Source organism: Astatotilapia calliptera, chromosome 23 (assembly GCF_964374335.1).
Source record: "Astatotilapia calliptera chromosome 23, fAstCal68.1, whole genome shotgun sequence".
Classification (NCBI taxonomy): Eukaryota; Metazoa; Chordata; class Actinopteri; order Cichliformes; family Cichlidae; genus Astatotilapia; species Astatotilapia calliptera.
Window position 1 is genome coordinate 42,622,469 of NC_137443.1, and position 16,174 is coordinate 42,638,642.

Consider the following 16,174-nt stretch of genomic DNA (forward strand, 5'->3'; position numbering starts at 1 on the left):
ATTAGAGAATTTCACTTAGTCCCTTCCTTGTGGAAATTCCCAGCTGTGAAATAAACACAAAGTAAAGTACAAAAACTTCCCAGTGCAGTAGAGTGTCATCTGTGCATTCCTTGCAGGGCTGAAATCTTTTAATCATCCATCTAAATCGTTATTTTTCTGCATTTTGAGAATTCAGTAAAGCCTCTTCGTCGCTTGGTAATTTTTATTTTTTAGTACCTGCTACTCGTATCAGAAGCTAAGTTGCTCTTGGATGAATAAGTCACATAAATAATATATTTAAAAATAAATAAATAAATATGTATGTAGTTAATTCTCTGCCCCCTTTAATGGGTCGCCAAAGCAGATCACCTGCCTGAATTTCACCCCATCCATCCTCTGCCACACCAACCCTCTGCATGTCCTTTACTACATCCATGTATCTTCTCTGAGGTCTTCCTCTTTTCCTCCTTCCAGGCAGCTTCAGCTCCAACACATTCACCCTCCCTCCTCTGCTCATGTCAAAAAGAACATAAAGTCACGTGTCTGACCACCACCATCAGTTTCAGCTCTCTGCTCTTCTGCTCTTTCACATAGTTACAGATATAGCTGACCTCTCAGGTGGAGGCAGTATTCATGCAGAGGAGAGCTGCTTTACTACCAACTAATACACCATGTATGTTAGATGGGCAGAAAAATGGCATCCAAGAAAGTAGCAAGTTCTAATAGTGACCAGTAGAAAACCACCACACTCACACTGAAAATAAGGTGCACAAGATTTATTTTTCCTCCAAGGCCCAAAGCTGCCCAAATTATTAGCCTGGTTACAAACAGGAAAAGGTGGTCACTAAGAAGAACAAGCAGCCAAGCACATACAAATTTTGCATCTTCCTGAGAAAGACTTTCCAACCACCTTATCAGACCTTGTGTTGTTAGAGAATGGGTTTCCACACCAGATCCTGGGAGTTCAACTCTCAAGCTCTTCTTCTTCAAGTCTTGAACTCCTCTCATTGATTACCTGCGAATTCCAGAATAGGGTGTTGCTCCTTGAACTCAGCACACCAAAAGTTTCCAATCCAGTCTTTTTATCACAACAAGTCCACATAAATCCTGATTAAAACGAGTCCTCCCTCCAGTGTCATTTGATTATTTTAAAAGGAAAAGCTTCCAGGCCAGGTTAAAACGATTTTCCTTTGAAATGTTCATTTCTCTACCTGGAGTCTCCAATTTTAACTGGCTTCCCTTCTGCAACTGTGACCTTTCGATCCATCTGTATAAATCTGTAAATAGTCACTGTACCACTCTATTATAAAATTCTTGACAAATATCTGTTGTAATTCTTCTATTCTTAATACTTAATAAATGGTAAAGCATTTAATACTTTAAATGTTCTAGCTCTATTATCCCCAACCCACCCAAAACTATTTTTAAAATCTTTTCTCTTTCCCAACAATTCTCTAACACTTTCTTAACAGGATGACTTTTATTATGACCTGTATCCAATTGTTAACTATTAACTAGTTGTCTTCTAATATATAGTGGACTTTCTTCTGATTCTACTTGTAAAGCACACATTGGCATTGTTTTAACTGCCCTTAAGCAAAGTCTCAGTGCTTGAGCTTGGATAACATCCAAATTTTTTAGCCAATTTTTATCCACTGACCCATATACTACATGTCCAAAATCTATTCTTGAGCAAATTAACGTGACAGACCATTTGTCAACCCTGCTAAACATGTTATAATATTAAGTACCTTTTTACTTTTCCCCATAATGTGCTCTGTGATTTTTTTCAAGTTAATATCTTATTAAAAACTACACCCAAAAAATAGATTGTTTATTAATCTGTATCATCTTCATAATCATATCATCTTCCAGACCTAAAAGAGGATCCATTGTCATCTACTTCTACAATAGACGCTGATTACAGCGTCTGGGCACCGAGCAGCCTCAATAGCCTGGAAAGGTGCTAACCGCTAGGCTAACTAGCAACAAGATGCCTTCCCTCTCCACAGATGACTACCACAGCCTCCTGCAGAAGATTGCAGTACTGGAGACAAAAATTCATCGCTTAGAAGTAAACGTGGAGGTAAATGGACTGTGTGGAAATGAAACAACCTTGCCTTTGATTCAAAACAATGGCGATGAGCAAGCTAGTACACAGCTAAGGAGCACAGATAACATGACCAAGAAAGTAGACTCTGTGCATTATTATAAATCCTCAAGTGATAATCCCCCCTTAGACTGTCTTGGTGCAAAACCAAGACATAAATCATGTCTCCTGGAAGGGGGAGGACGTATCACAGGCAGGGCACAGCGAGCTGAAATCTCTGAAACCGACTGGCCTTCACTTCCTACGAGACAGAGAAGCTCTTCTACCCCTATATACGGGAGGAAACAGGACTGGACAACCGTGAATAGGAAGGTTAACAACAAACCTCCAAAACAACTGAATGTGAAACTGCAGAACAGATTTGCTCCACTATCAAAGGACCCTGGATCTATATCGGACAACCATCCATCTAAAAGCAGCGAAATAAGGTCTGAAAATCTGTTGAAAAGTGAAAGGCCACAGGGAAAGCTAAAGGCTAGGCCTGAAATTCTGATTGTGGGTGACTCTGCCGTAAAGGATGTACAAAGGATGTGCGGTAAGAACACTAAAGTCCTCTGCTTTCCTAACGATATGGTCAACAACCTGAAGGAGAGAATTCTTCAAATTGCAGATGAATATCCAACTGTGACAAACATTGTTCTGCATACAGGGTCAAACGATGTGTCCAAACAACAGTCGGAGGTTCTGAAACGGGACTTTACTGGATTATTAAATACTGTAAACTCTCTGAATGCAGCTGTATTCATCAGTGGACCTGTACCGCCGGTCAGAGGAGGAGACGAGAGATTCAGCAGGTTGTTTACACTGAATAAATGGCTTATATCAGCATGTGCTGACCACTCAGTGCACTTTATCGACAACTTTAATATTTTTTGGGAACGCAGGCATCTGTTCAAAGCAAATGGATTTAATTTTAACAAGTCAGGGGTGAAACTGTTCACCTCCAACTTGTTTTATTCCATACGTCATCCATCCGTGCTTGGTGCCAAGGCTGAGATAAACGAGGAGTTATCTCATAAAGAGGAACAAACAGTACTCCAAGAACAGACAAAGCCCAGCAGAAACCTTGAGGAGGAGCTCCATTTGCCCCCACCCGGGAAGAGCCTCAGAAAGGAGAGACATCCATGGCATCTGAGGAAGAGCCTCAGAAAGGAGAGACATCTAAGGCAAGAAGAGGGGTCCCTATTTGCCTCCAACTCTCTCAACAACACCAACGACCAGGACAAGGGACCACGACCTTCCCCAGTCCCCCAAACCCCTGACAGGCCATCACCCTCCTCCCCCTCCCTTTCTCCCTCCTCCCCACACCTGAAATTCACTGAGGAGATGATGGAGCGGGTCAATGCTGGGCTCAGATCTACCCCCCGTCCCAATCCCTTTTTGTCCCCCATAAACCCCCCACCAGAGCGGCCAAAGGTTCGCCATCGAGCCCCACCCTCAACAGAGCAATCGAAGTCACATTGCCCAGCCTCGCCCCCCTTAGTTCCTCTTCATGCCCTGTCTCCGCAGTCTGATGCGTGATGTGTGAAGGGTCCGGGCTGTGAGGATTATGGCAGTGATGACTTTTCCCAGGAGAAGCTGGGACCCTGTTTACTAGAAGGTTTTAAAATTTCTGTACTTTTAGGTGACAGGAGACATGTGGCCTGGTCAAAACACAGAGCGCTGCACTCTAAAAGATCTTTAAACATAGTAAACATACCTTGTGTGCCACAGACTGCTCCCAAACACGAGGGGACAAGTAATACCTCTAAAACACTTAAGTTGGCTTTATTAAACATTAGATCTCTAGCTGGGAAAACATTTTTAATTAATGATTTAATCACTGAGCACAGCCTTGATTTTATGTTTTTAACTAAAACTTGGTTGGACCAAAGTAACAGTGGAGCTGTTCTCATCGAGACGACCCCTCCTAACTACAGTTTTATCAGTGAGGTCAGGGCGAGCAGGAGAGGAGGAGGGGTTGCGGTCTTATTTAATGAATCATTTCAATGTAAGCAGCTATCTCCTGGAAGTTTTCAGTCTTTTGAATATGTGGCTTTACAGCTGAAGGCCCCATCCAAAGTTGTGTTTCTTAATGTTTACAGGCCTCCCAAATACTGCACAGACTTTTTTAATGACCTCAGTGAACTGCTGTCTGTGATCTGTGTTGATGTTGACTGTGTAATCATTGCTGGGGATTTTAACATTCATGTGGACAACCCTCAGGACAAAGGGACTAAAGACCTGAGTAACACTCTGGGCAACTTTGGGCTGACTCAGCATGTAACAGAGGCCACACATAATAGAGGACACACTCTTGACCTACTGATCTCCAAAGGCCTGAGCATTTCAAAGGTTACTGTGTCTGATGTGGGCCTGTCTGATCATTACTGTGTTTTCTTTGAAAGTAAAATCTCAGCCCACACAAATATATCAACAACAGTGATCACAAAACGGTGTATAACTGAACACAGTAGTGCAATTTTTAACCAGGTCTTCCCATTAACACCTGACCTGTCCAGAGGGTCAGTCAATGAGCTCGTCAATAGCTTCAATGCTAACATGTTAAATGTAATGGACACTATTGCTCCCATTAAGGTGAAGGTTATCTCTGGAAGGAAAAAGTCTCCATGGAGAAACTCCACACTGGTGAAAAAAGAAAAAAGAGAGTGTAGGAAAGCTGAGCGCAGATGGAGAAAAACAAACCTCCAGGTTCATTATGACATTTATAAAGAGAAACTTCACAATTATAATTTACAACTGAGGAATGCAAGGAGGTCCTACTTCTCTGACATCATCACTAAAAACAGCCATAATGCTCGGGTCTTATTTTCTACAGTTGACAGGCTAACAAACCCTCCTGTGTCAGTGGCAGCTGAACTTCATTCGACCATGGCCTGCAATGACTTTGCCAAATTCTTCACTGAAAAAATCCAAAAAATTAGACAAGCAATTGGTACATCAACAGCAGATCCAGGATATGTACTGTGTCCACCAAAAAACTGTTTAAACACCATGAAACAGTTTCAACCTATTAACAGCAAAGGCCTGGAGGACATCTTAGGTAAACTGAACTCCTCCTCCTGCTGTTTAGATGTCCTGCCAACAAGTTTTTTCAAAAAGGTCTCAAAGACTTTAGAGTCAGACCTGTTACAGATCGTCAACTTTTCTTTATTATCAGGTGTGTTTCCAGAATCACTAAAAACTGCTGTAATCAAACCTATACTGAAAAAGGACAATCTTGACAAGACACAAATGAACAACTACAGGCCAATCTCAAATCTCCCGTTTTTAAGTAAGATCATTGAAAAAGCAGTTTCTCAACAGCTCAGTTACTTCTTAAAACAGAATAATTGCTACGATGCCTTCCAGTCAGGTTTTAGACAGAACCACAGCACTGAAACCGCTCTGACCAAAGTGTTTAATGACATATGTCTGAATACATGTCAGTCCTAGTTTTACTGGATCTCAGTGCAGCATTTGATACAGTTGACCACAACATATTACTCAAACAACTGGAGAATTGGACAGGTCTTTCAGGAACTGTACTAAACTGGTTCAAAACATACCACAAACCAGGCGAGAAATTTGGGTGTAGTGATGGATGCAGCCCTAAACTTAGAAAAACACATTAAGACAATAACAAAGTCAGCTTACTATCACCTCAAGAATATTTCAAGGATAAAAGATCTGATGTCTCAACAGGACCTGGAAAAACTAGTCCATGCATTCATCTTTAGTAGGCTTGATTACTGTAACAGCATCTTTACAGGTCTACCTAAAAAAATCAGTCAGACAACTACAGCTCATTCAGAACTCTGCTGCTCGAGTCCTCACTAAGACCAAAAAAGTGGACCACATCAGTCCAGCTCTGAGGTCCTTACACTGGCTGCCTGTCCGTCAGAGGATAGACTTTAAAGTTCTGATGCTGGCCTATAAAGCTCTGAATGGTTTAGGACCAAAATACATCAATGACCTCCTGACCCAGTATGAACCATCCAGATCCCTCAGGTCATCTGGATCCGGTCTTTTATCAGTTCCCAGAGTCAGAACCAGACACGGAGAAGCTGCATTCAGCTTTTATGCTCCTTATATCTGGAACAAACTCCCAGAAAGCCTCAGATCAGCTGAAACACTCAGTTTATTTAAATCCAGGTTGAAGACTCACCTGTTCTCAGCTGCATTTGAATAAAGCACCAAATCCACACTTTAAGCTTAAATTTCAAAACTTACATTTAACTACTGATTTTATCTACTGTTCTGATTTTATCTGTTTTGATTTTATATACTGTTTTGTTTGTTTGTTTGTTTGTTTGTTTGTTAATTAGTTAGTTAGTTTATTTGCTTGTTTTAATCAATTTTAAATCATGCTTTTTATTTGTTCTTGTTTCTAATGTCTCTGTAAAGCACTTTGAATCACCTTGTTGTTGAATTGTGCTATACAAATAAACTTGCCTTGCCTTGCCTTGCCTTACAATAAATGGCTTATGGCTCTCTGGGTGAATCAGAACTGGAGCAGATGAAAACAAGTCTTTGAGTTTGGCAAAAGCTCTATCAGCTTCGTGAGACCAGGTGAAGGGGAGCTTTGTGGAGTTAAGTCGTGTGAGTGTGCTGCTGCTACCTGACTGTAGTTGTGGATGAAGCACCGGTAGAAGTTAGCTATACAGCGGTCCCTCGTTTATCGCAGTAGTTACGTTCTAAAACCAACCCGCGATAGGTGAAATATAGAAAGTAGCTAACTTAATTTGGCTGTAAAACCCCTCACTGCACACTTTATACACTTTTCTCCGACAGGCTCGAACATTTCCACACTTCTCTCTCTTGTTTAAACACTCTCAAAGTTCAAAATTTCGTAGAAAAATAACTCCAGTATTACAAAATAAAGCCAAAGGCACCCGCAGTGGCCTTTGACAATGCAAAACGTTCCATCGACTTTTTGACAATAGGACATACATCACAATAAGAATAAAATGTGTAGCTGCTTCAGTGTTTCTGTCAATTTGTGCAGATCTTGACTCGTCAGTAATGTTTGTAGGCTGAGTGCATTTTAAAAACAATTTGTGCAAACTGCACTACAAGGTGGAATATTTGCAAAATCAAGATTACCTCATGATATTTTGTCTCAAAAATTAACCCTATGAATATGTCAGTGCCATTAGAATGTAATTATTGTCTCACCAACATTTTAACATTAGACATGTAATTTTAACAGCCTCTGTAAACTAATATCCTGGCTTGCTCGAGGCTGCCGATTTCTCTGACACTTTCAATCAAAATACAATTTCAGACTGATGTGGGCGAAAGCCTAGCATAGCCTGTAACGTTATTATGAGGGACAAATTTTACGAGTTAACTTGGCTTTAAGTGACTTACAGGTTTCTTTGAAAAATACTTTCTTATATCCAGGTTCTTCCTTTTTGCTGCCGTCCTCCTCTCCTCCTTGCGCGGACCTGCAAGGAGGAGAGGAGCTTGCCGCTGCTAAAACTAAACAGAGCTCCCTGAAAAAGAGGCAAAGCCCAACAGGAACTGTTGTGTTTCTCCATTACCCTTTTCCTTAAGAGACTGTCAATACAAAGCATAAGAGAGGTTAACTCTTCAAAGGTCATAGTCTCATCCCGAGAAGCGAGTGAATCCCTCTTAGTCTGAATTAGTATTTGAATGTATACTCCTGCAATGCTCGATCCAGCCAACCCACCTCTGCTGCAGCTGACCATAAATTTTTGAGGTAATCCGCCGCACTTCTTTTTCTTTTGTCCCTAGCTGGGGATTGGCAGGGGAGGTTGTCAACAAAGCCAATACGTCACTGTGGGTGCAGTAGGGTTTCCATCTTGATCAATGATGCACTTCCAGGCCTTGTGGTCTCTAGCCTTCACCTTTGCTTGCTCGAGGGTTAGATGTCGTTGTTTAAGATCGTCTCCAATTTGCTTGATCCAAGTCTTCTTGAGCGCATCATGCTTGATTCTCCAGTGAGCGGGGTTCTACTGCATCAAAAGGTGATATGGTAGGCAATGGTTGCTTATGTGGCAGATGTGGCCAAACCATTGCAGTGGTTGCTTCCTAATCAGCTCTTCCATTGAGGGCTGCTGGTGACATTGGCTACGTATCATGCTGTTGCTGAGACGATCACGGAGGGACACTCCCAGAATCTGACGCAAACAGCACATTTGGAAGACCTCGAGCTTAATCCGCCATCCTTAATCCGCCAGTCTTCTTTAATTCCTCCAAAAACTCATCACACGAGCAGAACTGGAGTGGACGAGAAGAGAGATAAGCCTGAGCCCATAACAGAGGTTCTACCCTGCAGTGTTCCAATCAGGTAGGAAACTTTGGTGGTTTCATTGGGAAACGATCAGGGAGAGCAGCTGAATACAAATCCCCCACAACTACCCGGCTCCCTGCAAAAGGATCATTACACATGCCAAAAGGCATAACTGTGTACTGCAGGAAGTGGTCGAGCATTACAAAAGCTGAAATTATAATTCACGTTGGCAGTAATGACACCCGTTTATGTCAATCGGAAGTCACTAAAATCAGTCTTGAATTGGTGTGCAACTTTGCCAAAATAATGTCGGACTCTGTAGTTTTCTCTGGTTTCCTCCCCAGTCGGACCAGTAGTGACATGTTTAGCCGCATGTTCTCCTTAAATTGCTGCCTGTCTGAGTGGTGTCCAAAAAACAATGTGGGCTTCATAGATAATTGGGAAACCTTCTGGAGGAAACCGGGTCTTGTTAAGAGAGATGGCATCCATCCCAGCTGGATGGAGCAGCTCTCATTTTTAGAAATCTCAAAGTCTGGCCAAATTATTAAATCCCACAAAATGTGACTATTCAGAGTTGGGACCAGGAAGCAGAGCTGCAGTCTTACACACCTCTCTGCAGCTTCTCTTGCCCCCAAAATCCAATCTCCTTAGATTGGAGATCTATGGCATATATTTAGGGCTGGATCGCATCACCCTGAATCCTCCCTTAGTTATGCTGCAATAGATGTAGGCTGCTGGGGGATTCCCATGATGCATTCAGTATTTCCTTTTCAGCCACCTTTCTCACCCAACATGTGTTAATAGACCTCTCTGCAGTGAATCACACTTTTTATTAATCTCTGTCTCTCTTCCACAGCATGTCTTTATCCTGTCTTCCTTCTCTCACCCCAACCGGTCGCAGCAGATGGCCCCGCCCCTCCCTGAACCTGGTTCTGCCGGAGGTTTCTTCCTGTTAAAAGGGAGTTTTTCCTTCCCACTGTTGCCAAAGTGCTTGCTCATAGGGGGTCATATGATTGTTGGGTTTTTTTCTCTAAATGTGTTATTTTAAGGTCTACCTTACATTATAAAGTGCCTTGAGGTGACGGTTGTTATGGGGCTATATAAATAAAACTGAATTGAATTGAATTGAATTGACATTTCAAATGCTTCCCACACTGTGGCACAGTTGAAGGTTCACGAGAGTTATACAACTTCATCATGTTGACGTGACACAACCGAGTAGGACGTCTAACGATCTGGGGTTTGAATAATGTAGTTGGTCTTGCTGAGCTTTTTCTCTACAACATAAGGACCAGAGAATTTAACAGAAACGTAGCTACTAGATGTCTGGGATTCTGGAGAGAAAGGCTTAAAGCGAGTCAGGGTTTGGGAAGCTGCGTCTGGCTTGACCTGGGCACCCGGAGGTGTTTTAAGTAGAGCTTGTTCTTCAGTTCAATCTGGAGAGAAAGGATAAGCAGAGCCTCCGGGGGGGAGCTAGAGAGTCTTGAAAAGGGACCTCAGTCAGGTTTTTCTTTCTGATCATATATAGACTGTTTAAAATCTTGACCATTTGACAAAAAACTTGCATTCCACTGTAGGATTAATATGGTTATAAAAATTAACCACCACATTATCCCTCTTGACTTGCATAACTACTTAGTTCACCCCTTATGTCCTCCCAAATGATGTTCTTCATATCTAAACTATGACATGAATCCTCTCAGTCTTGGACTTCACATCTGATGTTCCATGTATTACTTTCACAATGAATGTCACCATCATCTTCTTCTCTTCCTCTAGTTTCCTTTCACCCATTTCCATTACTCTTTCTATCACTTGTTTCTCCCCTAACCTGGGTTTCCTAATCTGTCTCTCTTGCTCAACCATTTTACATACCTCTACAAATGTCGCTTTCTTTTTTCATATTGACATTTAAGGGCACTCCTTGCTCCTTTACTTCCATTAGTTCTCCTTTCCCCTACTCTTATAGTATTTTTCACGTTAACTTTGCACACACCCAAAAGTTTTCTTGCTTTTTCCACCTGCACTTCTATGTTACAACCAATCAGTAGATTTCCATTTCTGAGTATCTTAGCATATCGTTAGCTTCATAGCATAAGTGCCTAAGTCATTGACTTAGTCAAATGACTTAGGCAATTATGCTATGAAGCTAACGATATGTGATTTCTCCAACTTGCAGACCTGTACAGGCCTTCGACCGACTCTCCTGCTAATCTCACTCACTAAATCCACTAAGGTAGGTCCTCCTTGGGCTCTCACACTCTGGGGCCTCTGGATGTCTGGGGCCTGGATCTGCTTCATGCCCTGGGGGACGGGGCTATGGCTTGCTACATCCTCTAGCAGACCATTACATGTGGAAACCATTTGAATACAAGCGCGCTGATCCACACAGGTGTGCACACGGATGTTCACTGCTCGTAGACTTAAATTACACCTTTCTTGGCTGCTACTTCAAAGCACATTGTGCGCTGTCTGTCCTGTGTGCTGCACAACAACATTGAATTTTTAGTATTTACTGCTGTTTACACTTAGCTAGATTAATGCGATGGTGTTGTGTTTAGTATGTTGCTTTGTTTTTTTTGTTTTTTTTGCTTGTTTTCTATTCTTCTCCTCTCAACAGGTGATCCAGGAGATTTTTTTTCTCTCTCCCTTTCCTATCCCTCACTCATGTCTGTCCCGTCTGTAACATCTGAAAATAAAATATAATAAATAATAAAAACAAAGGTCGATCAAATGGACCAATACGGCAATGCCACGATGATCCATTCGGCAAAGTAAATCCATTGGGTATCCTTGTTGGTCTTCAGACAACAATTCTGATGGCTAAAGAACCAAATGGGACAGGCAAAAAAAAATAAAAAATCCACTTAGGTACTCCTGAAATCCAAACACACACTAACTCCAACAACCACACCATACATGTTGAAAGCACACAGCTCTCCAAACCTCCACTCCTCAACCTCATGTGTCTCCCCCCCCTTTCCCCCATAACCTGTTTTCTCGCCCCTTTATAGAGAAGGGCTCAAATCATCACCAGTCAACTACTCCCTTTACTCAACTCCAAATAGCTGCCAACTGGACTAGAGAAGAATCTCCACTCTCACATGGGTGTGGTCCACATCTCACACAAGTAAGAGATTTACTCAATTATTCCACCACGCCACATTCTGCAACATGTAAACCTGAATTCTGTGTAACAGCCGAGAAGTATGAAGTGGAAGAACACAATGCTCCTTTTACCATCAGATCATACGAGTATTGAATTTAGACTTCAACTGTGACACGTGAGTAAATGCGCTTTTGTTTTCTTGTAATACAATATTGTGTAATGAAAGATTCAGATTTAATTTAAGACACTTCTGATCTTTCTGAAGAAGAAAAAACAACTAAATAAAAGTGGTTTGAGGTGTAATAAATCTATCTTTATTGAGGTCATCTGCGATAATAACACCCCGATTAATTAACACTTTACACCAGCAAAATAGCAAGTAAGAGTGGTAATGCTGGGCAACAAAGCAACAACGAAAGTCAAAGAGGGACCTGGGAGCATACAGTCTAGAACAGGGGTCGGCAACCTGCGGTTCCAGAGCCGCATGCAGCTCTTTAGTCCTTATACAAGTATTTAACTGAAGTGTATTTTATTTGTGTTAGTTCTTTTAAAAATTGTAATTCTAAATTGAAAGATTATTGCGATCTTGAAATATAAAAATAAAATTATATTTTATTATTTTTCGTCACTCAAAATAAGCGTCACACTTGTGGAAGCCGGTATACCTGCCGTGCATTTATCGAGACTTTCAACTCCAGGTAGGCCAAGTATGGAGAAATGTGAAAAAAGAAAAATATCAGAAGAAAATAGAACATTTAATGATGCCTGGGCAGATTCATTTGCATTTACTTCTGAGGAGGGCAGCCTACCAGTATGCCTAATATGTGGATTGCCGATCTTCGGATCCAGATACGTATGTGACGTTGTACGTGAGCAGCTGTTCTCCACCATGAACTATGTTAAAAACAAACACCGCTCACGCCTCACAGACGAGAGCTTACAGTCCTCCGTAAAGATGGAAGTGACTTTGTACAGCCCCGATTTGCAGGTGCTGTTTGCAGAGGTTCAGGAGCAGAAGCAATTTTTTAGTAGCATAGTGCTTTTTAAAAAAAAAATTAAAATTCAGATCAAGGCTACTTCTTTGTTCATTGTATGTAGTTTCACTTCCCCTGTCACGTCATTAGTCAGTCAGCCGTTTCCCCATGTGTCCTCTCTTCCCGTGATCACCTCCTGTGTACATTTGTGTCCACTATATGTTTTTGTCAGGTCGTCTGTTATCTCCCCCATAGTCACAGACAAACTGTTTCCTAGTTTTCTTAGTTTTTCTAGGGTCCATGTTTTTCACGTGCCATCATCCAAATAAAAGATTGCTTTTTGTTAAAACCTGCTAATCCTCTTCAAACTCTGCTTCTAGGTCCGTTCAACAAAACACACTGGCGTACCTTGCTGTGATGTGATAGTTCAGCTTTTTAATTCACTGAAAAGAGACCTTAGACTGGGTGTCTTTCTTTTTTGTTATAATTTTTTAAAAGTTCGAAATGTATTCCTTACATACATAAAATTAAATTTTCTCTATAGCACTTCATGGATTTAACAAGCAACACACTATAGTTGTTTATACAAAGCATAAAGAAAAAAAAAACAATTTATAGAGTGTTATCTTCATGTTAGATGTCAACACAGTATTTGCGGCCCCCAGTGTTTTCTTTTCCGTGGAAACCAAATCCAGTGACTCTGTGGGTGTTCAAAGTTGCTGACCCCTGGTCTAGAATAATTATAAAAAGACAGAATAAATAAATAAAAAAAAGTAGAAGTGGGAACAGTCTTTATATAATCTTTATTAGTAATTTAGTCCCGATTTGTCTCTAATATTTCTGCATAAGATCTATTGTTTTATTCTGGCTCTTTACAATTTTTTTGTTATATTGTGCATTAAAATAAATCATTATGATAGTCCTACTTTGTCAGGCTATATTTCCCTAAGAGGACCTTCACATAAAAGGCAAGAACAGCAATGCTGCACCCCAAACCCAGGAAGTATCTCACACAGCACGCAGGATTGAAAAGCCCTATTGATAATGTGCAAAAACTACAACATTACATTACATGCTGTACTCCAGTGTGACTTTCACATCAAGACAGGGACACAGATAAACACAAATCCTGTATAAAACGTACAAATATGAGAAATATGAACATTATAAAAAGAAAATCAACACTGAGCACAGCACAGCACTTAAGTGTAAAATGCTTTAATGTATTCACAGCCATAAAGTAGAGCCAAAATTATAACCCAGGCTGTTTATGAAAAGGTGACACTATTCGGTTTTTAGCAGGTATGAGAGACTGAAGAAGGGTTAACTAGAGTTTTGAGGGTTTGACCTCAAAAAATTGAACTAACAGGAAGAGAAAATAAAAAACGGAGGTTTTCATGTGACTGGAAGTACAAGGCTGTGCTTTCTATGTGGTCATTATGTTTAGAAACAGGAAGTGTAATGTGATTCACACTGAAAGACTGAAGAGGAGGGGTGCTATGTGATCACCAGATTTTTTTTTTATTACTTAATGAACTAAAACGAAAAGACACACGTTACAGTGGATGTTTTGCTTTTTGAGAGGGCCAGTTTGGTGATCACATCTTCTAAGATAAAAAGTGCTGTGAGGCGACTGTTGTTGTGATTTGGCGCTATATAAATAAAATTGAATTGAATTGAATTTCCTATATAATTCATGAGCTCTTTCAATGGTTTCATCTCTCTATACAATCAAAAATAGTAAAACACTGTTAGACTAGCCTGTGAGGATTTAGCATACACACACAAATGATAGCTGATAGCATCACACGGTTGCTGAAGATTTGTCTGCTCCACACAAAGAATGACAATCTCCTGTTCCAGTACATCTCACAGCTGCTCTAAAGGACTGAGGTCCTGGATTTGGAGACCTGCGGATTTAAACAGTTTAAAGTCAGCGCTGCAGATATTTACAGATATTACTGGATATATGTGGATGCAGACTCTTGGAGTCAATTCATATAATTCTTTTAATAGGAAGAGCCACATAAAAGGCATATATTAAGTCAGAAGAAAAACGTTACCACTTTTTCTTCAAGCAGGAGTGCGATGAGAGCAGCTACTAAAGCAAAAACTGTCAGTCCTGCTATTGTAGCTATTACAATCACTGAGGTGGAATCTGTGAGAAAAGCAGGAACAATGTTACAATGGACAACGCTAATACATCAATTATAGATCACAGGGAAATGTAGGCCTATTGAAGTCATTGTTATTAGATGCAAATTCACTCAGATATCATCACTTTATAAATCTGTGACTTTGAAAGAGTTTCTCACCATTATAATCAGCAGTAGCAGCAGCAAACACCTGCTGGACCACATGAATCATCACCATCACCTCTCTGTGAGGAGCAGAGAGCACTCGTGCTGCACATCCCACCTGTGTGCTGTGTTTACGTGAACCTGAGAGCACAGCTGTAGTGGTGACAGTGAATGTAGCGTTGGTGTTGGACACACTGACAGTGTTGTACTGTGAGAAGCTGAGGTCTTGTTGTGAGACACTGAGTGTTACAGTGGGAGCAGGTCGACCAGTGGCTGAACAGGAAACAACCCACTCTTCAGTAGAGTTTGACTCTCTGACATCAACAACAGGTTCATGCAGCTCTGTGAAGGATCAGGAGATATTGCAAAGACTACATTGTCAAGAAGAAACCAGCTTCTGACGCATTTCATAGTAGCTTTATTTGATTGAGTCTAATCTGCTTGAAGAAAGTAAAAGTTCTTACCATAGACTTGGAGGCAGGTTCTACCAGTGAAGAAGCCTTCAGGGTGAGTGATAAACAGACAGTGATAGCAGCCTTTATCCTGCTCCGTCACATTCCTGATGACTATGGAGCAGTTCTGTAGTCCAGTGTATTTAAACTTGACTTTATTGTTAAAGCCATCATTCACTCTCTGACCATAGTACTTGCTGTAGGTGGCAACATTTGTCTCCACATCACGTGAGATTTTCTGCCATGTGACCTGAAGGACGTCTTTAGTGTCCAAGAGCTGACAGCTGAATTCAGCATCTTCTCCCACTGCTGCCAGCACAGTCTGCTGTGTTTGGATCACTGCTGTTAGAGCTGCATGGAGAAAATAAATGAACGGTTAGATGTGAGAATGAGGAAATATTAGTCAGTGAAAGAAGCAGCTTTTCTTAGCTTATCTTTTTATCCTTATCCTGACATGAAGTCAAACATTAACATGATAAAAAAAACAATCAGCATCAAAGAGAAACACTGGTTACTGTTTCCTACCTTTTGGAAGGACTCCACAGACAAAAAGTAGATAGACAAGCACACAATATGTCATTGCTGTTATAAAGTGTCAAAGTTTGAGATGAACCCGAGAGCTCTGTGGATATAAAAAGATGTCAGGTTTGTATTGAATAAATATATGCATGTACTACACAGAATTCTGTGCAGACATACAACACAATGACTGGCGAGTTTTAAAAACACAACTTCAATTAAAGAAGATACTTCTGTTTTCATGGTTTTCTTTCTGCTTTTTCTCAGGGCTTCTGTAAAAAAAAAGTTAAGTATGAAGTTTCAAATTACAACGGCCACAAAAAAGTGGAAGTGAAAACGTTGCTATTTGCATTTCTCGCATTCCTCATCTGAATCAGATCCTCAAGACAAGATTACAAATAACAACACCTCCGCTTCGCTGGAATCCTTATTTCAGTGTCTCTGCGAAGTTAAGATCTGGATGGCCTCAAATTTCTCGTGATCATCTTTGGAC

At 40.9% G+C, this 16,174-nt stretch overlaps 2 protein-coding genes and 1 long non-coding RNA gene across 3 annotated transcripts in view; 1 reads left to right on the forward strand and 2 right to left on the reverse strand.

Moving 5' to 3' along the window:
* Positions 1-6,533, forward strand: part of LOC145424315 (uncharacterized) — a 98,155-nt gene extending 91,622 nt beyond the window's left edge. The window contains exon 2 of the long non-coding RNA XR_013905347.1: positions 5,705-6,533. This is a non-coding gene — a long non-coding RNA (uncharacterized LOC145424315). The remainder of the gene's footprint in view (positions 1-5,704) is intronic.
* Positions 1-16,174, reverse strand: part of LOC113016473 (OX-2 membrane glycoprotein-like) — a 61,748-nt gene that overhangs the window by 4,039 nt on the left and 41,535 nt on the right. The gene's annotated exons all lie outside the window — the stretch shown is intronic.
* On the reverse strand, positions 12,826-15,827 carry LOC113016472 (OX-2 membrane glycoprotein-like). Its single transcript, XM_026159318.2, has 5 exons — positions 15,688-15,827; positions 15,175-15,513; positions 14,726-15,052; positions 14,474-14,568; positions 12,826-14,320 (listed from the first exon to the last, which is right to left on the reverse strand). The coding sequence occupies exons 1-5, from the start codon at positions 15,740-15,742 to the stop codon at positions 14,291-14,293; spliced, it is 846 nt and encodes a 281-aa protein (XP_026015103.2). The 5' UTR covers positions 15,743-15,827; the 3' UTR covers positions 12,826-14,290.

Excerpts from the sequence above, each read along its gene's own strand:
- LOC113016472 (XM_026159318.2), bottom strand. The coding sequence starts at position 15,742 with ATGACATATTGTGTGCTTGTCTATCTACTTTTTGTCTGTGGAGTCCTT. Across the intron at positions 15,514-15,687 it reads CTGTGGAGTCCTTCCAAAAG|CTCTAACAGCAGTGATCCAA; the intron begins GTAGGAAACAGT and ends TTCTCCATGCAG. Across the intron at positions 14,321-14,473 it reads TCCTGCTTGAAGAAAAAGTG|GTCTCCAAATCCAGGACCTC; the intron begins GTAACGTTTTTC and ends TTAAATCCGCAG.